The 23,730-nt window shown below is 37.1% G+C and overlaps 1 protein-coding gene across 9 annotated transcripts in view; it reads right to left on the bottom strand.

Annotated features, from left to right (window-relative positions):
* The window catches only part of ATXN7L1 (ataxin 7 like 1), an 88,569-nt gene that overhangs the window by 21,033 nt on the left and 43,806 nt on the right, over positions 1-23,730 (bottom strand). For 6 of the 9 annotated variants that reach the window (XM_088134984.1, XM_088134979.1, XM_088134980.1 and 3 more), the window contains 2 exons: positions 11,855-12,074; positions 892-1,169 (listed from right to left, as the gene is read on the bottom strand). In XM_088134984.1, the coding sequence (XP_087991110.1) occupies positions 892-1,169; positions 11,855-12,074 (498 nt within the window). Of the gene's footprint in view, positions 1-891; positions 1,170-11,854; positions 12,075-14,752; positions 14,859-15,286; positions 15,306-15,585; positions 15,724-23,730 lie in introns of those variants that run through there. The other 3 variants (XM_015887631.3, XM_088134983.1, XM_025164972.2) reach the window with 3 other exon arrangements.

The raw sequence follows: 23,730 nt of genomic DNA on the forward strand, positions 1-23,730 counted from the left end.
ACCCTATGTGCAAAGGCTGGGACTGAAGGCCTCAAGATTAAAACATGTTGAAAAACAAATAAAACAACAAATAAAAATAAAGAGAGATTCCTTGTCACCACAATATGATGGAATCAATATGACTTTCCAAGTAACCTTCATTTAATTGTTTCATTAGAAGGCTCACTATTTTTGGCCATCAAATTATATCCGCTTTTCAGGATTTTTTTCTCTCCCTTCACTTTTAAACATGCAGTAATAATTTAATGGTTAGTAATTCCCAGAGTGCATGATTGCCAGCTAAAATGCAGCGAGCAAAGTGATGTCATTACAACAGCATATTGAAGACAAGACCCAAAGAAACCTTGGTTACAATACAGGCAGGCATGAAGGTTCACATGAAGGCAATGCTGACTGATGAAACATTGAATGGGCACCTACCTTATCCAGATGTGGCATTTCTCATTTGAGAAGAACTGACTGCTCTATAGTCATGAGTGCTAGTGAGCACTGGGTTAGACCCAAGGATTCCCTGCTTCTAATGGAAGAAAATAACCTTTGGATCTAATCCATTATCTATAGTCCAGGTAAACTGGAGGGCAGTCAGAAGATCCATTTATACGATCGAAAAGTTGTTAGCAGGGAAACATCCGCTTGGTGTTACAGAATGTGTAATTTATATCTTGTCTTTGCCAAATTATGCTGTAACAGTAGCACACAAATGAGAAGTCTAAGGCAAGCTGACCTCTCATTTTATTCATATTTTAAGCAAAAACTGGACATGAGCAGGTGGGGAGAACAACCAGTTTCTTAACAGCTATGCCATATGATAAATTGCTTGCTGCCCAGCAACCAGCATCACTAATGAAGAATGATGGGAATCTCATTAAGTCATGCTACAGTACTACTTACCTGAAACTCTCTTGTAAGACTTGTTACTGTTTTTAGTGCCATTTTGGTGCTTCTTGTCTATTGATGGAACTATAACTCCTTTGCCATTCAAAATCTTTTCTGGTGATGGTGGCACTGATTTAGATGTCAAAGCAGATTTAATTGGAGCAGGTATGGTGGATGAAGAGGCTGAGGAAGTGGTGATGGTGGTAGTGGCTGTAGAGTTCATTTTAACATTGGCACCATCTGCCTTCACTAGATTAGGAATTTTCTCTAGACTGACTACAGGAACAGGAACACTGAAATACCAAAGAAAAAGTCTTCAAGATGTATTTTCTGCACCAAGCTTCTGCTCTACTAATACAGTATCTTGCCTTTCTTCTCTATGTAATGTCCTATTACAATCAACCCTAACGCTGGAATTAGTACAAAACCAGCACATTTTAATAACACTGCATTTTCATTTTAACAAATAAGTTGCAAAAATGGCCAGTTCTGAAGATGATTTAGGAAGCTGCAATGATCAAATAAAAAAATGACACACCCTTGTTTTGAAAGGGGCATGAGTGTTATATCTCCTCTGTAAATATAGTGAAACCACATTTAATGGACTAATTAAGTGTGGGTGCACCCACTATGAAGGAAAGTCCACTGAATCTAAGAGTACAGTATCATGGGTTTTTACATCAGTTACATCACCATTATGTAAACTGCGGTAGAAATATGATTTGTTGCATGTCAACTCTATTGCACTGAAATCCAGTAAAATGAGATCTCACCATATTGTAAACATAATGTGCTTTTCCTACAAATAGCTACCTCTACTGGTCTGCATGCTAGACTCAATGATTGAGAACTACAGTAGTTAAAAGAATATAATATTATCAAAATCACCCAAATTAAAGACCTTTGCAGAAAGAAATCTGTACTATTAGATGGCAAAAACACTTAACAAAATCTCGAAATCTGTGGACTATACAGCATCCTTTTCCACTTTTTTAAAAAATGTAAACAATCTTTAATTTCATAACATAGTTTACAACATTAATTACCTTTGTTAAAAGCAACACTTGCCTAAATGAATGAATGTCTAACTAAGCATATTTACCTGTCCAAAGACTAAAAATAGAGAAAACTATTTCCTCTCTGATAGCTTTTCTAATGCAATGCAGGCCCTCTCATGCACTTTTAACATTTTTCACGCATAGTTATTTGTGTGTGTACAGATGTACATTTCCGTTCCATCCAAAGGCACAGAATTTCACATAAAGGTAGGAGTTTTACAGGCAGAGCCATCACACCATAGAGGACAATCGAGAGCAATGATGTGATACAATTAGATACAGAGTTAGTTAAGTGAAACATTTCTAGATATTAAAATGGCAGACAGTTTGGAAAATGGGTGGAAAATGACAAGTGAAAACTCAGGACATTATGTGAATGTGTGAGTGAAGGGAACTTAGTCAACATTTTGGTGGTCAGCATGTATGGTGAGATATTTCCTAGAACAACATTTTGTCCCTGTAGCACATTGTAAAAAGCAGGCGAAATCAAGAAGAGAGATCATTCTGCTTGGGTGGTGACGTTCATTTTTGGGGGGACCCTGATGGATACATGCCGCATTTCCTTCTTCAAATTGATTTGGTTCTATCATACTCAAGTTGCTTTGTTATTTTTATTACTATTCATTTTTCTTGGTTCTCTAAAGCCAGGAATATTCACATCCAAACTCATCTCTACGAGAATACCATATGAGCAAGCTAATGGGATTGGTTCGGAAGAAAAAGGGAAACAGAATTTGTCTTTTGCCCCAGCAAAAAAGGCCCTTGCAAGCCTTTCTCTGGATTCATCTTGAGAAATTAAGCAGTTAGCTAAAAAGAGATTGAGTTACTAGAGATAACGATGGTACTCAGCTGGGAAGAATCAAATATCAGTTGGGTGATCATTTCTGAGTCAAATTAAAGCTGTTCTGATCTAAATTAAAACTTACCTGAGTATTTGTAATTGTAATTGCTGAAGTTTGATATTTTAGGTATCTTGATGTTGGTTTACTTACGTTACTTTTGTTAAAATAGGCTTTATTTTCTCACTACACATGCAAAAAATATGCCTGTGTATAATAATGCCCAAGAAAAGCATCAATTGTTCAGAAATATTTGCAAATAAAGATTTGGATAGTTATCTTGTTTTTAAAATTCTGCATAATTACTGTCTGCTTACTATAAGGCTGTTAGTATAAAAAGATATCAGCATTTTTAAAAGACATAAAGATCAGTTTTGTTATAAATTAAAATGACAGATATTATCCCACAATTTTACCAATTTTTATCTTTTTGATTTCCTGTTACCAGTATTTCAACTATGTGCAGGCATTTTTAGACTTATTTCTAATAAGAGATAGATATACAATCATAGAAAAAATACTATTGAGTCCCCAAATCCTTCTTTTCCTATGCTATTTAAATATTGTCTCATGACATTTCTATATCACATTTAAAAATCTTCCATGATAGAAATAATCATTCTAATGCCATAGATAGATAGATAGATAGATAGATAGATAGATAGATAGATAGATAGATAGATAGATAGATAGATAGATAGTTAGTTAGTTAGTTTTGGAATTTAACTATTCCATATATTCACAATGTTCATATCTGTGCCACTTTTAAAGGAGTCCTCAGCAGAAGCACTTCCATTTTTGATCTCCATTAGGAGTTTCATTCTACAACATAGTCATCAAACCAGTTAAATCACTTCCAATTATGTGTTTATCACTAAAGAAGTGCCAAAGTCACTTCACACAAATGTTTCTATCAGATACATATCAATATTATTGCTGGGTTAAAAACATTTTAAAGAACCACACACACATGTATATATTATATATGAAGCTGAATTATGAAACATCTCCCTTCTCTTAAAGAAACTAAAACTGAACCAAAACCTCTCATTAACTTTCTCATCATCAAGAACTCCATTTGAATATTTACTGCACAGCTTTGAAATTAACTCTAAGAGAGAATTTAACTCTGAATTTATCACATTATTTGTAGTTCACACTTATTCAAGACTGAAAGATAGCATATATATTCTATTCTTCCTGTGATCCTGTGAAGGAAGATATGCTCAGAGAGAGGAGAGACTAACCGGGTTGTGCAAAACATGTTGGATTTGAGTTTAAAATAGCTGTTCCAACCTGACTGGATGGGTTCCAACCATTCTGCAAGCATTCCAAACTGAAACAGCCCTGTTGTCTTTCTGATCTCACATCACTTCTGAAATGGCCTGGACGGTGTTGAAATACTACCGTAAGATTGGAATAACTCACTTTGAGCTCAACATAGCCATTTCATTCTTATACGTTCCAAATTCAAAATTTTGCATGCCCATAAAACTGATCCATCATCCCTCAGAAGTTTCATGGTTGAGCTGAAATTGAACAGAGTCTCTCTGTTCCACGTCTCACACTCAATATCCATTATGGCATCACAGCTCCTCTGCTCTGGCTTCATTTGTTTGTTCTTCCACAATATTTCAAGCAAAAAAAAAAAAAAAGTTGAAAACGGTGGAACAAGACAACTTGTCTTAATTTTATTCATCACTAAAACAGACTTTGTAGGCAACACTCAACATGCTAATAGCATCTCTACTGGCATATAAGAGCCTGGGCAGCTGACTAAGTTAGAGTTCAACTCAGGCAGCAGCAATATTTCTTTCTTTGCTTATTCTCAGAGCAGGAACAGACAATCTTTTGGAGATCGAGGGCCAGACTTAATGTTTTTGCTGTGGCTAGGAGCTGCAAAATGGGTAGGGCTACATCACCCACGTGAACAGGGCTGCATTTTTCAGGTGCAGCTTGGGAGAAGGTACTTGGTTTTTTAATTGCGACACAACTGTTTACAGGATTACATTACAATTTTAAAGGCTCGCCAGCTCAAAATGGCAAAAAACTGTACTGTCCATTTTTATATACTGTCCTGGGGCCACAGACTGCCCACTCTATACTAGGGAAAGGATCAGATAACTAGGGAGTTTTGGTATCTATTCCTGCAATGTAAAGGAACATACTGTATCACAGAACTGGAAAAAATGCAATAAAGAATAATCAAAATGGCCACAGCTTAACCATGCTCCTTGCTTACAATCACTATTGACAAGACGTGATTACTCACCTAACGCAGATTTTGTGGCAGCTATTCACTGGTGATGTAAATAGTTTGGTTCCGATCACCCCAGAATCAGCCTTTTCCCCCTCCCAATTATGGGGTTTAGGTTGATTTTTCAATGAACTTTTAATTCTAAATGACAGGCAATCTCTAACTACTTTATGTGTTAGTCTTCTGGATAATTCCCTACCCCTGGCTAGGGAATTCTGGGAGTTGAAGTCCACACATCTTAAACTTGCCAAGGTTGAAAATTGCCCTACACTACAGAATACTTCTGGTAAGATCAGAACCACTAATTTCAAACCCAACTGGAGCATCTTGAGCTCAAAAGGTTTTGAGTTCAAAAGATTTTGCACACTACTACAATTAAATGAACATTAAAGCCATGCTTATTATACTTGTTTCTTTTTTAGGCATTTTGTTTGGGACTGCTATTTTGTAAGACATAACATTAAAGTTTGAAGCAGTGAAAAAAAAAATTAAACTTCCATAAGAACGCTGAAAAAGTCCATTAGGGGTTTCTTTGCTGTTGGCCTTGAATAAGTCTTACAACATAAACTTAATTATGCTCATTCAGCTGAGATGGTGCAAAGTATCTGGATTCTGAGATGGAAAATTATAGTGTAATTTCCTATTATGATACCATAACCCCTAACCATCAACCAACAATCTACCAGCTCACGCTACTTAACTATTAGCTGAACCTGCCACCAGATATGCAGTCTTTATTCATTTCAAAGACACATCAATCTGAAATTACTTACCGAACAGTATTTGTATCACTGCCATGTTACCTGCAAGAAATGGGTGATTTGGGAGTGGTGATATAACATTGCACAGAAAGCATGCACGTGCATGCCCTAGCAAACACACCACAGAAGTCCTTAGGGTATAACTGGAAGCTCCTCCATTGACATTATAAATAAATTCCCCAGTAGTAAATAACTGACTGGGAATTAGCTACCCAGAAAAAAATGTCTCTTTTCCCTATTGAAATTAGATTTTCAGGGAAGATGTTGTGCTTCAGGGAAGATGGATTAGTTTCTACTGCTACCAAATCAGAAGCATTACTGTATGGAACTATTTTATAGTAAATGGAAGGTATATAAATGGAACCCAATGCTATCTCCCCTTTCCAAAACTCTGTGAATGGAATAATGAGGAGGTATATAAAGGACTTGGGTGGAAGCACATTCAGATGTTGGGTTTCTGATTCAAAACCACCTTGGAATTGTCCTATGAACTGTAAGGTTAATGTAAAGGACCGTGTGGCTTATTTTAAGCTACCATATGGCTCTGGAAAATCAGATTTCTAACTCCTGGAGCCAGCCAATGTTTTGAATGTTAATTCCTATTAATGGCAAAGGATTGTGGGAATTATAGTCCAAACATCTGGAAGGCATCAGTTGCCTCCTTAGATTCTAAAGTATTCTAGGACAAAAGAAGTTGGCTTTTTAAGCTCAGTTCAAAAATATATTTTATTTGCTGTCTGAATAAATATTTCGCAATTATAAATATCCAATTAATTCATCTTCATTGCTGCTCCCCTATACATTTAATAAACATCTGAGAAGAAGGAAGGGCAAATGCTGAAAGCAAATCCCACCAGTTCTGTTTGTGCACTGTAATCCCGCACACGTGTACAAAACAAGGGACCTTGTGTCACAACAGCATGATACTTTTTCAGTCATTTTGACTAACTATGATGGTTGAGGAAAGCTGGACTTCAACATACCTCAGATGTAAAAGGCTACTTTACAGCTTAGATGTATGCACACAATGTTGCTAAGTTCTACATATCTTAAAAGCCTGACATTACAGAATTGGAAACTATGTCCCAATAAGGCTCCTTTTGCTCCCCTGAACATTGACAAAATGGTGAACACTGACCAATCTGGGCACTTGTTGAGCACAATTAAGAATTGGGACATTAAAAAATTTCACATTTCTTGGAATAATTTTCAGACAGTCATACAGCTATGCATTAACATGCATACTTTAAATTTTGTGATACATCTCTCCAATTTCCAGTTATGGAGATATTAGGAAAAATATATTAGGGAGCACTTGCAAGACCATTCTGAGGACTATTGTCAGCATTTGTCAGATAAAGTTGCTTGGATGTACTCTGAGTTGGACACCAGCTATGCAGATCTTAGAGTTGATTGAGACAATGTCTAGCTGTTATCTGGGATAACTTTAAGCCTGTTGTTCTTGAGGAAGTGGACAGGGTCCCTGGGTCTGTATATTTGGCTACTTTTGTTTTAGATTCATGCCCCTCCTAGTTGGTTAAGGCCTCCTGGAAGACGACATGCAATTGGATCCATACAGTGGTGAATATATATCTGAGAGAAGGGGTAGTTCCCCAGCTCTGAAAGAGGCAGTGCTTCACCTCAAGAAGCCATTACTGGATCCAATTTAACTGGAAATTTTTCATTTAGTCTCCAACCTTCCCTGTAGAGTGTAGAGAGTAAGGAAGACGACCTTGATGGAAATATGCAAGAATGATTATCTAGCAAAAGAGGCTAAAATATTTTTTAAGTCCAGAGCAATGAGACTTGGAATTTGGAAGGAGCTCAGGCAGACACTCCCCCAATTCACTGGAGTATAAGAAGGGGGAGGAGGTATAGCACAGACTTACAAGATTTCATTATTATAGCTGATCACAATAAAAGTAGTTTTAGCCTCTCAGTGGACTTGACTTCCTGGTCTAGTCTACCTAGCTCACAGGGAGGTTGTTGAGAAAGTGGCCAAATCAGAGCTTTGAGGGATTTGGAGGAAATGGCTTATCTGAACCCCTTCCAATTGGATTCCAGGCTGAGACATACTACTGAAACAGCTCTGGTCACAATTTCTGACAACCTATGGTGGGCTTGGGATGCGTAGAGAGCCATGGAGATGGCTTTGAGGGAAAGATTCAGACACTGTTACAAAAGCAAAAAGGGCAGAGGCATTCCTTAAGCCCTGGGACATGAGGCAGTATTAGCAAGAGACTCAAGGTGGCTCCTCTTTGACTCACTGGGGTCACTTGCAAGAGTCTGTTAATATAACCTATTTCAATAAAGCTTAGTTCTAGTCCTCTCGTGGAGACTGTTTCCTGATCTGGACAACCTCATAAGGCTCACAGGATGGGCAAAGTGCATCCCTCCTAGTTTTTCTTGATCCCTCATTGGCCTTTAATACCATTGACTATGGCAGTGTTGTCCAAACTTGGCCACTACGGCTGGCTGGGGAATTCTGGGAGTTGAAGTCCACTCATCTTAAAGTGGCCAAGTTTGGACAACACTAGACTATGGTATCCTTCTGGACCAGTTCAGAAGACTGGGAGTGGGATGCATGGTGCTACAATGGTTCTCCTCCTTTCTCCAGGGTTGGTTCCATTCAATGTCGGTGGAGGGTGAAAGGACTAGCTCTAGCTCCTCTTTTGTGGGGTGCCTCAGGATTCTTTCCCTTCTTTTGTTTAACATCTATGTGAAGCTGCTGGGTGGGGTCATCTGTCGGCATGATGTCAAGTAACATCAGCATACATCTACTTTGTGAGCTGCGCTGGTTCCCAGTAGGCTTCCAGGTGCAGTTCAAGATGCTGGTTATTATTTTTAAGCACAGCACTAGGTTACTTGTAATGTGTCCAATTATCTCTGCTTACCCCACAAGGTTGCACAGGGTGGTCCTGTTGCAGGTCCTTTCTTTGAAACAATATCATTTATGGGGCCTAGAAGACATGCCTTCTCTGTTGCTGCACCTACCCTTTGGAATGAGCTCCTACCACCAGGTTCAGATGGCCCTGACCTTATCGGCTTTCCATAAAGCCATAAAAACCTGGCTTTTCTCCTAGGCACAGAACCGGGATGGTAGATGAGCCCTTTTGTGATGGGAGAGCGCATGTTACTACTGCTGCCCTCATTTATGTGTGGATTATATGATGGTTTTGCCTGCTTATTTTGATCTTGCATAATATTATTTCTTTTTCTTTGCTTTGCTTTTTATTGTGGTGTGCCACCCAGAGTCACAAACTATGAGAAGGGCAGCTTTACAAATCCAATAATGTGAAGAGAACAAAATGACACAAAACAAAACAAAACAAAATTTGGTTGTGCCTACTTTTGGAATGCAGCTCTCAAAATACTATCTTTGAGATGACAAACCATCTATTCTGTAAAAATATGCCTGCTGTATTGTCCATCAGCCAGATGGAGATACTAATGTAGATCAATCTCTTTCTGCCTAGGTTGCAGATAGAGCAATTAAGATGGTGTGAATATGGCCTCTACTTCTCCAAGACCAATCTAGGATTGCTTTAACAATATTAAAGTGAGAGCATCCTCACTTTCAGTCTGACAGAGAGAGAAGGAGAAAAAAAGAAGTATCTTATGCTGGTTTCCTGTATCACATTATCTTGCATAAAACAAACAAAATTCTTTCTTGCTTCAGTTTCACCGTTTGAAGCAGGAACACCATCAATGTGATCTTCTAGTTGTTTAATTAACATGTTTTTTATCACATCTTTTTATTTTAAACTTTTTCAAGGGGGTCTACAAACCAAGAATCTTAAAAACTGTAGAATATTGCAAGCTAGGAACAAGACAGCAGAAAATGACATACTGTAGATTAATCCAAGAAGACAATAAAATAAATGCTTTCTTTGAGATACATTCAAGGTAATAATGAATAATGGTCATGCCTAGACACAGATATGTACTAAACTGAAAGTAAATCCTATTTATTTGAAAAAGTTTCCTTCAAAGACAAACTATTCATCACATTTCACTGTGCCAATCTTTCTATGGCTACTTGGAAAAAAATTTCCACTAGGCTTATTCCCAGGTTGATAGATGTAGTCCTACATTCCAGTTCCAAACACATTTCACAATCTTTTCATTTGTTACAGCTGCAGTACCAGCACTGCTGTATATAAATCAGAAATAAATAAAATGGAAATAATAAAAATTAAAATGGAATTAAACGTAATGAGATAAGAGCTACAACAACCAAGTGACTTCATTCATCACTGCACAATTATTAGCCCTCAAAGGCTAATAAATGATAGCACAAAGTCTGAACTTATGATGAACATTTCTGTCTGCTGACAGATAAAATATATAAGAGTCATCCATGTCCACCAAAGTTCACCATTTGAATCATGAAAAATTCCTCCCAGATATTTATAACATTCTACTTGTTCTATCACCTGTCTGTTAATCTGCCCTCTGTGTTTAAACCACCATTTGGCAAAAATCACAGTCTTGGTTTTAAAACAGTTTATACGCAACATCTTCTATATAATAGGATGCCAAAGCCCATAACAATTTCCTCAATATGACCTGATCTCCAAAGTCAAAACAGCATCAAGGGGCAGGGTATGTAATAAGAGAAATATGTTAAACCATCTTGCCTGACACCTTTTCAATTAGGAATCTTGTTTGAAAGCTGGCCTTAGATATTGTATTTGTTTCTTGAACAGGTACCAATATACAAATTATATATTAATTTATCTGTCAATGTTAGTCTACTATAATGTCACCTCAAATCTCTCTCAAATCAAATGTTGACTTGAAAACTATATAGGTGGACTTTATTTTTTCAAATAGATGGTTGAGGACCAAAATCTGACCAAGCATTGACTGACCCTTCTCTGAAGCTCACTTACTCATCTGCTAAGATATATCCAATCCTGTAGTTTCAGTAATAAGTGCTTGGCATCAAAGTTGTCTACAGCGCTGAGGAAATTAATGGAGGAATAATTAGCTGGACTGATTCTCCCAACTTTTTTATGAAGAGGAACAATAATCACTAAAACCCAATCTTCAAGTATGATTGGAGTGTGATCTGGGATAGTAAAAACTGTGGTTATAACACAGGAACCTATCACTTTGTGTCTGTTTGAAGCATGTCTAGGAATCAGATTGCTACGAGGGGCATTCTCTGACATAAGCTGTTTAATCAGTTGTGGCCATTCTTTCAGAGCTTCCAGATCAAATCTAAAGACTTGAGTGGGGAGATATTGGCTGCAAAGAGGGACCTAAAATAAGTTGCTCAGGTTTTTGATGAGATACAACAGTATGATTTAGATTCTCTTACAATCAAGCCACTTTCAAATAGCTGCCAAAATAAGGCTATTTTGTTTGGACTGCATAGATTAACTGTGTCTAGGACTTCTTCTTTTTTTTCATTTTTATCAACTGGAGTTTTTGAATAAAATAGGAGAAAACAGACAAAAAGATTAATTCTCTGTAAGATGTAAGTGCTTTTTTAGGAGTGACACACTCTTCAAACCAGTTTTTAGATTTCAAGTTGAGTTACATCTCAAGCATGAGATGTAGAGCTAATCAAGATACTAATTATTGGCTGTAATTTTGAAATCAAGCCATGGAGCTCAATTATAGTGTTTCCTGTTCATCAGAGTTCATCTGATCTGTCAAAAGGGTGTGCTGTTGTAGTAAGTGTTGAAGCACAAAAGAATAGAAATTTAAATCTACAGCTCATATTCTAGCTGGTTCTAAAATAATTGTATCATGAAAGAAATATCCCAAAAAGGTTTATTTAGCATCTGCCTGGCAACTAAATTAGAACTTTCACTTCTTTTGTTTTCACCTGGATATAAGATAATGTGTTACATACCCTTTATCCACAAACTATTCTAGAAGAGGTAACACTCTATGATGCCCCATGAAAATGGCATGTTAGTCTTATCATTTTCAATTTAAGATACATTATTTTTCAGCTTCACAAGAAATTTGTTATTCTGTTATATACAAAATATGTGGAAATCTAATATTGAGAAGCAATAACGAAATCAACAGTCTGGATAAACTTACCAAGGTTTATCTCTTGAGACTTTTGATGAAAAGACCATGTGCTGTTTGCTACTGGAGGTAATTAGATTGTCTTTGGGCGTTTTGAATGGCTTTGAGTTGTTGTTAACAGGGTTATGGCCGCTGATACAGGATTTCGGTTTCATCTGTATTAGGGATGCCCTGGAATTGCAGGGTGATGCTGGAGATGAGGAAGGTTTACACATTGAACCGTGTCTTCGTTCTACAATAGGGAAAAAAATTGACAATACTAAATAGATAAAAATAAAGGAAATTATGGAAGAGAAACAAAAGAAGCACAAAGACATAGAAAATTGTAAGGCCAAAGCATTCTATATACTGCCAAGCTACTGTAGATATACAATGTTAATATAATTTGAGATGCTTTCTCCGAGAAGGCAACAGATAGTGGAATAGTATTAGTTTCAGATTTCCTAAATTACCTACATGGCCATTTGTAATAATGTCCTCACTTACAGATCCAAGCTCATGGATAAGACTGGAAAACAAAATTATTCAGTCTTCAGGGACGCACAAAAAGCGTAATGCCTCTTCATTCTACATCCCTCAATGTATTATGCAATATGCATGAGCTTTCTATAAATACATATAAGCAAATTTACATTCCTCATTAAAACACAGTAATTCTTGTTTTCCATACCAAAGCATAATACTTCTCACAAGTTTCATTTGTAAACCTTTTATTAAAGATAATACAATACTGGACAAGGGGAAATTTTTAATTGCCTGTGAATATATGACAACAATTCTTCAGAATGTAACAGGTTTTTTTCCAAACAAAAAGAGAACTACTGTAAAATGGCCACCATGAGTTATATATGTGCATGGTGCAATCCATGCTTTAATTTCATCATGATCCTATATGTGTGAGGGTTGAAGTATTAAAGCCAATTAGCTCATTCATAAATCAATTAAAACCTTTTAAATAGTCTCAAGTATTTTATCCAATTTTTATCAGTGTTATGGTGTACAAAGAATGTGCTAGGATCCAAAGCTTTAAAAATTAATCTTCTCATTTGCTTACGATTTGCTCTACAGTTGCAATCTGTTTACATTAATTCTGTTATGGAGAGTAATGACTTATTATAGGAAATGCAACAAGGTGAAGGAAAGACTTAAATAATTAAACCTTCATAGGCAAGTTAAACCATTTCCCTGATATTAGCTTACATTCACCATTGTTAAGTAGTGTGGGCTAATTATACGTCAAAGGATTATGTAACTGAATTGCATGATCTATTAGTGAATGGTTTAAAAAGGCACACAACGTAAACTGCCAAAAACTGTTTAGTGCTTACTAAATGCTTCAATAAAGACAAGACAACAATCACGAAGCATTGCAAATGTTAATTAGAAAAAGGAACCCCAAAAGTTGGATTTTAAAAAAGCTAAACCCACTCAAGTACAATTTCATAAGTGGTGAATGGAAGAAGAAACACATCTGAAGCAATGAATATTTTAGATTTATTATTTTATTTATACCATCAAATAGATGCTCCCCATTTAATGCTAAAATCCTGATCTGGTAACTTCCATATCTATGGACAACTAATGCTTGTTAATTTCTGTTAACAATACAAGTTGTTCATAACTCAATATCTGTATTGAATTTTTACATATCAGATATAAGCATCTAAAATATACTACAATGGTAACTTAACCTGAAACAAACAAAGAAACAAGATATATCCCAAAGCACCAAATTATTATTAATCTTTGCTTCTCACTGTTAAAGACAGTGATCAATTACTTTACCAGGTACACAAAATGACTGATTGGAACAAACTGCAAGATTGCTGTTTCAAGATAACAAGGTATATATTACAGGCCTTAAAATGACAGTACAAAACTTCAAGCAATAAAGTAAATTTCTTCTGGATAGCCACAGGATTCTGAATCAATATTTAAAGTGTAAAAGTGACATTGTTAAAGAAAATAACTAAAATATAGTTTTTTGGGTTATTTTGCCCCACTAGAGAATCCAACTATTCATACAACATACAGTATATGCAGCAGAAATTGTATATACAGGTTAAAGTAGTCCTCCTTTAGAATCGGGAGCAGCTGTAAAATTAACTCTGAGCTGAAATGAAGGAGATCTTCCTGTAAAGTGCCCATTTTCACAATTTTTCACATCCTTGGTGAAAGGATATAAAATTGTTTGCAAGCAAGGACGGCGTTTCCATTGCATAAGGGAACAGGCATAAGGCCAAACCTTGTCCTGTTCTGCCCACGTAAGGCTGAATGAACTGAAGACCGGTAAGAATGCACATATCCATCATTAGCTACATTCTACCACAACTCTTCACCTCCAGCCAGGTCACTACAGCTAGATCAGGCCAAATGACTTCTTCTACTGGAGGACACTAAGTCCACTGTCAATACAAGATGACAAAATAGAAAAGATCTCTGTGTTGCCTAGAAAATGGGGACAAGTTACTTTCCCCTGTTCCTAGCAAATACAAGAAAAGAATTTGATTTTCCTTCAGCCATGCCCTTATAGAGCCCAATCTGTTTATGGTGCAGGAATGTCATCCCCTAGACTGCAGAATTTCAGTTTACAGGATGTGTACCCTGAAAATTTTTGTTGTTGAGGTTTTTTGTTTTTTTTAATTGCATTAAAGCAGCAGAAACATTGTAATGGTTACAAAATGCACAATGTTTTGGTAAAAAAATGTTGAGCCCTCCTGAAAATAGCAACCTTTGCACTGAATATGGCACCGAAATGGCATAATACTCCACAAAACAGTGCCGATTAGCGAGGCCTTCCCAACTGAGCTTTCCCAGAGTGCCAAAAGTACGTTATTTAAAACATTTAACACTACGGACTCTGAGCACGACAAAATCTTGGCTCCAATAGTTTTAGAATATTGTACTTACTAGAAAATGACGGTTTCACAGACCGACAAAGTTGCTTCTCCTCAAATTTTCATTAAGGTTGGAAAGAATCAATTTTGCCTTTTGCAGAGACTGTGAAACATTTTAGTCATGCAAGCATTCCCTTCACCATCACGAAATAAGGCAGGTTGCTATCTTAGTAGTTGACAGAGCCCATATATCCAGTTTAACATGCTCACCGGTTAAAACAAATGCCAGGTGTATTGTAAGATGAAAAAAATAAATAAAGCAAAATTGTAAACCACCAGAGAATTCAAGTAGTTGGGGAACGAATGGTTAAAAGGCAGTTTGCTACACAGCGACAGTTGTAAACATTTTAAGTACTTTCACTTTCTCTGTGACAAGTCTAGCACACTCTGTTCCCTGCTCAGATGTTAAGTGAAAACAGAACATCTATTAACAACATTACAGCAGAGTTTAAAGGCTGAGACAATCAAACAAACATTTGTAAACTCAGCAAGCTGGACAATTATTTCAAGTTTATTGACAAGAAAATGTTTCAGAGTATCGCCTTACCATAATGTAAACAACAGCTACTGACAAGAAAGTGGCATGTTTAGTTGTGCCATTTTGTGTAAATGTCAAAGGGAACGAATTGCCAACATTACGAACACTGATCTTTTCGAATAAAAGGCAGTTTGTGAAACTTGCAAACTCCCTGACACGCTGAAATGACTTTCCTGTTTTTGCAACGCACGAGATGATCATCCTCCAAAATATACTGACTAAAAATTCTTAATTTCTGCTAGAGGAAGAAATCAGACAGAAGGCATGCAGTATATCTTGCTAGATGAAAGGTAAACGAAGCGACTTACATGGAAACTCAGTCTGCCAAATTAACCCAGTTCTAGGACGACCGTAAACAACTTGGACTGCTAGATCACGAAATGATTCACGTTACCGACACCGTCAGAGAATGACAGCAATACAATTAGATATTCTGCAAAGGCTGGAAGTGAGGCAGATCCCTGCTCCAGCAAACGGCAAATTTGCACTTGCAGCACCAACTGCTCTAACGACACAAAACAAAACACCCAGTTACACACCCTATCAGCTCAGCCGCACAACGATGACAAAGACGCTTAAGACGTATTTAAGGGATGATTTTTGCCTTTTGGAAAGAACACAGGATATATTTCTAAAATATTAGCAGAATGAGACGATTCTATAGATGACAAATCTTGAGCTGTCTGAGGATGGCAATAATCCAACAGAATCCTTTTTTTAATTATTACTACTATTTTGGAAACGTGATTTTGGAGTATCACTCAGATGATATAACGTGGTATGTTATCATCTCTTTAAGGTAAGATATTTGATATAACTTGACTAGCAATTCTGTTCGTGTAGATGTTGGAAATTACCACTCCAGATTTTTCAACTGCTCTTTACCCAATTGGGACACTTTTGTTTCCTCTCCACTAGATTGCATCATTTTATCTTATGCATTCCATGATTAACCAGAGATTTAATCCTGAATATCTTTGACCTCATACGCTGTATAACAAGGCATAACTGTCTTATATTAAGGTAGACTGATTCATCAATTTTTCTGCTGTCTGCTTTCATTCACATTTATTCCAGGTATAGTCTACACGTCTTCCATCTTAGAAGTATAGTTTGCTTATTTGGCAATGATCAGATCCAGTCCCACCAAGCTTTGGCCAGGAGACTTACCATGCGCTTTAGGAAGAGACTCCATGAATCTCTTAAACAGATATCTCCCAGCCTTACATAATAGATGAGCTGGGGAGCCTCAAAAGCTCTCTATAAGCACTGTGAAAATTGGTGAGATTCTACTCACATTCAGCGCTCACTAACCCTGTCCCCGAATGTCACTCATTATGTGCACAAATGCAAAATATCTTTTATGGGTAGTGGCTTTCTTATAAGTGAGAATCCTGATTTAGGGGGTGGTCTTAAATCAGATGGATTTCCTCCACAGATACAGGGAGACTGCAGTGCTACAACTCAGTTTGAAAGAAGTGCTTTGGAACATAAAAGAGCATGAAGGCAGACCCTTATCCAGAACTCATTAAAGCAGCTATATCTGTTTCCATGATCACACAGATGAAGCAGAAGCCTCCCCATTAGGGCTACCATATCTGGGCTTCTACAATCTAGATGACCATTAGATGGCAGCAAAGAAATGTGATAGTTCTACTCCCCATAACAGCCACATGCTCTTGGCAAACAATGTGGCTGCTTTAATGAGTCACAACAGAGAATACATCTACTCCCTCTTCTATATGAATCTCTTGTGTTATTTGAAGACTGCTGTCATATCTCACTTCAGTCATCTCTTCTATAGACTGAACTACCCAAATTCTTTAACCATTCATCATAGACCCTGGTTAACTGACTCTTCAACATCTTGACAGTATTCTCTGAACTTGCTTTGACCTGTCACTGTCCTTTTTGAACTGTGGTGCCTAAACAGCACACAATACTCCACACGGGATCTGATCAGTGTGGAATAAGTAGAACAAATATTTCTTGTGATCTGGATTCTTGCTTCTATTAATAAAAGTCAAAGTACATCTCATTGGAATGTGCAGTTCTAGTACCAGATATATACCATGTGTTACTGCCAAAGAATAAATAGAGATAATATACTAGTAATTGACAAAGATAATTTTACAAAAATGGATTCCAATAGAATGCATAAAGTTAAGGACCACAGATGCTTGAGAAGTTCCTTTTACAAAAAGTTTAGATTCCTCTATTTTTCACAGTTTACCATGAAAAACAGCACTCTGAATATTCCCTATTTTGAGTGAGTGAAAAAAGAACTGTGCAGGAAACAGTAGAGGCAGAAGAATTAAAGCCTACAGAAGCTAACATCAAGAGACTCAATTTCACTACCTTTCTAGAGAGAGAGGCAAAGAGATATAGAATTTGTTACCTCTGTTTTTCTAGAAAGACTCAAGAACTCAGGACTGATTTAACTTTTATCAAGAGTGAAAGAAAGAGGTAACAGTATTAGAAGTATTAGCTCCAACTACTTTTCCTTTGGCCAGTCCAGAATACTGGCAAAGGAAAGTACTATGCCAAAGCTATCAAGGGCATCATAGAGACTGACGCAGAGAGTTTATGCACCACCCAGCTTTGTACTCACCATTCATAGTAAGCCTCTAACATCTAGATCTCCACTCCTTTGCTCTATTATGTCACCTCGTCCTCTTCAGCTACAGTTCAATTTTCAGTTCTACTGTAACTGACCTCAGCCTTCAATCTGCAGGTAGATTTCCTCCTTCCCAACCCTTTTTTCCCAGTTTGTTTCTCAGTATCTTCTATTTATTTATTTTGCCTGTTTTGTAGTCAGGGCTCCATGACCTCACCTTCAAGTTTTCCATCAAAGACCCTCATAATATGTATCTGCTAAACAAGGTATGTTGACTCACCATAGTCACAATTTCTCATTGCAGATTTACAAACCTTGGGGCTTAAATAAGGACCTTTTTCTTATCTACTGTAGAGTAGTCAATTCCATAACACCCACTGAAGGAAGTGAATTTCTCTATCCTCCTATTTAGGATTAAATAAAATCTCCCATGGACACTGACATTTTCTGGTGGTCTCCTATCCTTACGCTAACCAGGTCCAACCTTTCTTAGTTTTTTTTTAAGATCAGCCAATCTCTGATAGGTACTACCATTTACTAATCTCCAGTTCTGTAAAAAGCACTCAAGTCCATTCATGTAACTGAAGGCAAGAAGAGGGCAATATTACCAATAGAATATACGTAGCTCAGGGTTGAACTGCGAAGTCCTTGGTGCTCTCTGAGCTTGGTTGAGAAACAGAAATATTAATTTAGAGCAGTTACCTGTATGTCCACTCTGATTTCCAAGAATGAGCAAATGATTGAATGGAGATGATTACCTCAAGTGGGGAGATGGAAATAGGGTATTTATTGATATATATACGTATAAACTAGTAAGATGGGTGGTGACCAAATTTGAAATATAAACACAAACACATATGTGCATATGCATACACATGCATGCACACACATTCATGTTTATAATGAATACTAGATAAGATTCAAACATTTGAAAAGTCTGCCATTATTTATTATTCTTTAAAATTGCATTTGTAAATTGAGACAGGCAATTAAATGTTTGGTCGGATTTGTTTCCTATGTGACATTTATTAGAAAAACTCATGATTAATTTGTAGGATAAGCTTCCAAGTGGGATCTTAAGAATTGTGCCCACAAGAAAGCAAGCATTTTGTAATTAATACTTTATTTCAGAAGAGACCTTACAAGTCCAGAAAAAGCATGTTTGGGAGGGACAATCTTAATTTAGAGGCTCCCCCTACTGGATACAACAGGGCAAACAAATAGCCTAAAATTACTGAAAGTTATGAAAAGTGGTCAAATTAAAAAAGAAAACTTTTCAAATTATAGGAAATATGAATGTTGTCTTGCCACTAATACAATCACCCACCATCACGTTATTAATAGTCTCACTGATCTGGGGAGCCAAACCACCTGTTTGTTTCAGCATTCACGTTTTAGAATGTATGAAAATTGCGTTCGAAAATATTCGTGCAGAGAAGGTGTGTGCATATGTGCACGTGTGTGTTCAAAGGACTTTGGAGATTCTTATTCTCAACATAAATAGCATCTGAATGCTGTTCCAATTGATCAAGTCACTTATCGTTACCTTGACATTTTAGTTTCTTACAATAGGTTTCCTACAGTTCCCTACAGTCAGTTTTTGAGAGTGAAATAAGTTAACATAAGCAATAGTATTTGAACATTTGGGGGGCAAAGGGGTGGTTTTCAAGTACCGCCTGCATTTTGTTTACTCAAGCAAAGTTTTTAAATTCTGTGCTAGGAACTAGGCACTCTGCTTTTCCCATGGGATTTTAGCCCTGGAGTCCTACCAGAATCAAACCCCGTGTATGCCTAAATATACCCAATGTCATTACTTCAGCAGGAAATTGCAGGAACTGCTGTAAGAGCGGCAACTCATCTAAACATCTTTAACCGTGGTTTAGGTTGTGGCACGTAAGTCCTTCTAGGAGGGTTAAACAATGCTTTCTGGAACAAATGGTGGTTGACCTGTCGTTTAGACATGCAGGCCAGAGCCACCCATCAGCACTTATGGGCACTCTGCACAGGAATTTGTGAAGGAGTGTGCTATTGATCGTGAAAGTCATACAGACCGAAGTGTTGCACTTGGTGGCTAGGTGCCATCGCGCTTTCCTTTAATTAAAAATTTCCATTCCTGTGAAAAGGTACCTGTTAACTTTGAATCCACCACCAAGAAGTGCTTTAGCTCAGCCATGAATGCAGTTGATGCCATTAGCAATACTTGAAGGGAGATTTCTAAATCGTCCTTAGAACAGTCACTTCTGTCCACGTGGCACAAATGTGACCAAGGATCTCACTCCCGATTTGCTTCACTGTTTCATTTCTACAGAAGTCTTGAAAAAAATTCTACCACCTCTCTTGCAAAGTAAAACTCACTTCATCGTTACAAAATCGATTTCCTGTTGTCGTGGTCCAAAGGAAAAATAGTAAAGGCTTTAGCCAGCTTTGCCTGGTCTGCAGCCAAGAGAAATTTGTCCATGCTGGTAACTAGGTCCATAAGAAAATATATGCTGTGCTCATTATAACTTTCATTTCTTTGACTTGGTCAACTTGCTGTTATTTTATTTATTATCTTAATCTCATTCATGTATTTTTTTAAATTTCATTACTCTCTAATTTTGTTTCGGTATAAATACTATACAAACAGCACAATTCATTCATTTGTTCATGATATTTTGGTTCCTTCAAAACACTCTTGGCTCCTGGCAACTGCCTAGACTAGTCCCTGCAGTTTCTTGGCAAGATTTCAGAAATGGTTTGCCATTGCCTCCTTCCTAGGGCTGAAAGAGAGTGACTGGCCCAAGGTCATCCAGCTGGCTTTGTGTCTAAGATGGGACTAGAATTCACCATCTTTCAGGTTCTAGCCTGATGCCTTCACCACTACACCAAACTGGCTGTCATGGATATTATCTTGCTAGCAATACTACTACTTTGTGAAGAAGAATAGCCTGGTTTTTTTGTCCCAGTGCTCGTATCTCAGAATCTATAAAGAATATATTGTGAAAAATCGAACAGAGAAGAAGTATGTATATATGTATATTATTAACAGTGATTTTTCCCCCATGTTATAAACCTTGAACTTGGAATCTGTCTCGCAGGCCCACTTAGTATGATACTGCATTACCTAGTTATTCTCCATATACACCAAGTATGTAATGCAGTTTTCTTTTCCACACTTAAACGAAATGAATAAAATAATGAGAACAGCACATGTGTGCTTACAAACTTTTACCATACAGTCTTGAACAGCTGTAAAAACATACCACCAAAAAATCTAAATTACAGGGCTTAAAACACAAGCTGCACACTGGTTTTCTACACGCCTGAAATCTGCAAAATATTTTTTTTTAACTTATTTCAGGACAAAAAAAGGTATGTGCACTTTCATTTTAATTAAGATACAGTACATCCAGATTTCCTTTAATTAAAAAAGTACAACTTTCATTTTCAAGGAAAATGAGAAAGTTTTGGAAAAGGGATAGAGAAAATAAGGTGAAATTAAAGTGGCTTGTTTTAAAATTTCAGAAAGTCAACTGAAATGTTGGTTCATTGTTTCAAGTTATAAAATATTTCTAGCAAGAATGCTATAAAGATCTGTATGATTTTCCTGCAAAGTTAAGAGACCCCCTTGCCAAAATCTAAGGAATTATCTGTGTTTCTAACTGAATGTACTAGAATGCCCACTGGAGCCTCCGAAATGGGGGACTAATAAGGGGGGAACATAAATGGATAAAGTCTTCTTTGAGTCAAACACCAGGTGCTTCCATGCAGTTTTCTTGGCAATAGTTTGGACTGTCTTTGTCTTCTTTCAGGATGTTTTCCGATTTCCAAACTTAGCACACTCACTAATCTCTCAATAAAGTGGAAAACATTAATATTGGAAACCTTACATAAATAAATAAATAAATAAATAAATAAATAAATAAGTAAGTAAGTAAGTAAGTAAGTAAGTAAGTAAGTAAGTGAATCAGGCAGAAAAACCAGTTCTTACAATCTGTGAAACCTTTGAAAACCCAAATTAGTCTTTGGATTAAGATAACCAGAGAAAGACGGGTAATTTTTTTTCAAGACTGCCAAAACATGAAGACTAAAGCAGATGCTTTCAGAAAATTTATTTTGTGAGCTGCTTCCAAGATACCAAGTCCCTTGAATAAAGGCCTTTTCACAGTGGGGTCCTCTTGTTGGAGACACTCCACTGTGAATCCTAAAGCAAAGTATCTCCTCTGGGGGACTCCACAGCTTTCAGACTGGCCTTTAAGCATTGGGTTGAAAGTACATTCCATAAATTGAACAAGGTCAATTAAATTATATCAAATAAAAGTATATTTGATTTAATTTAATTTTAATTTAATTTATTAAATAGATGAATACTCCCTATGTATTTTATTATTTTCCTCTTCTACTTTTGGAGAAGGGTTTTGTTTTAGAAGGCTACAGTATATATAACCCTTATTTTGCAGGAAACCAGATTCTGTGTTGTAAAGACATTTGGCCCTGGAAGGAGATAGAAAGTTCTGAAGAAGATATGAGTGAAGAACAGAGCAAGGAAAACTCAGAAGCAGTCAGGTTGCATCTTTTCTAACACATTTTATTAAATTACATAAGCTTTTCTGAGCTTCAGCTCACTTCATCAAATGCACGGAGCGGCTAAAGTGATATACAAGTAGTCCTCCCTTACCAACTGCCTCGTTTAGCAACCATTCAAAGTTACTACATTGTTAAAAAACAGCTTTGTGACCAATCCTCACATTTATGACCATCACAGCATCCTGCGGTCACATGATCACCATTCAGGCACTTAGCAACCGTCGCACATTTACAACCACCGCAGCGGCCCACGGTCATGTGATCGCTATTTGCATGCTTCACAATCGGCTTTCAACAAGCAGAGTTAATGGAGAACATGGAAGTAAAATCGCAAGTCGTGGTCATATGGTGCCTTGCTTAATGACTGCGGTGCTTAGTGATGAAGTTGCTGGTCCCAATTGTGGTCTCTAAGTGAGGACTACCTGCAGGATTTAAAAAGGGATGAAGTCAAGTAGGGGAAGGGAGAGAAAGACAAGTTGGTTATGCAGATGTGCTTATTGTGAGAAAATTGCAAATATCTTATCAATCAACAATTGTCATGTGTTAAAAACTCACTGTGGTTATTGGGACTTTTTGAGATAGCCTGAAACCTTTTGATGTATGTGAGTTCAGCAATCTCTCACTCAATCATATGTTGATGGCTCTTTTTTCCAAAAATGCTTTGAAATCTGCAATGGAAAGTCCTGGGAAGTTGAATGCTCTGATATTTCTTTCTCCTTTATTTGAGTCCTGTGCCTATTAATTATTTGTGTAACATTTGTCCTGTTTGTTCTACATAGAACCCAGATGATGGCACGTCACATTTGAGGAAGTGTATATGAAAGTGCTTCTAATCTTGTGAGCATATTTTGGGGGTGCCTGATAGTGCTGTTGGTTTAATGCCACAGCAAAGTAGACATTTGAGCTTGTTGCAGGGACTGGTTCCCATGTTAGCATCATTGTCCTGTTGTTTCTTGCTGCTTCGAGAGTCTGCTTCAGGTTGGATAATTGTCTATATGCAAGCATGGGCCTGCCACCAGAGAAGGTACAGTTCCTGAGAAGGTACAGTGTCATTGTCTAGTAAGGGCTATAGCTTATTAATTAAGAACATCATCACTGATGCCAAGACAGAACATTTTGCCACCAAACTGTGAGACTTTCTGTTCACCCATAACAGTACAGGACAAGGTTTCAGGCTATTTCAAAAGGGCTTAACAAACACAACAGATTTTTAACACATTACAATGGTTAACTGATAAGGTACTAGTAATTTGTCTCACATGTACTTGTG

The sequence above is a fragment of the Python bivittatus genome, unplaced genomic scaffold (genome assembly GCF_059951505.1).
Source record: "Python bivittatus isolate LINGU-HERP-01145 unplaced genomic scaffold, Pbiv_v1 ctg000120_np1212, whole genome shotgun sequence".
In the NCBI taxonomy this organism is placed as follows: Eukaryota; Metazoa; Chordata; class Lepidosauria; order Squamata; family Pythonidae; genus Python; species Python bivittatus.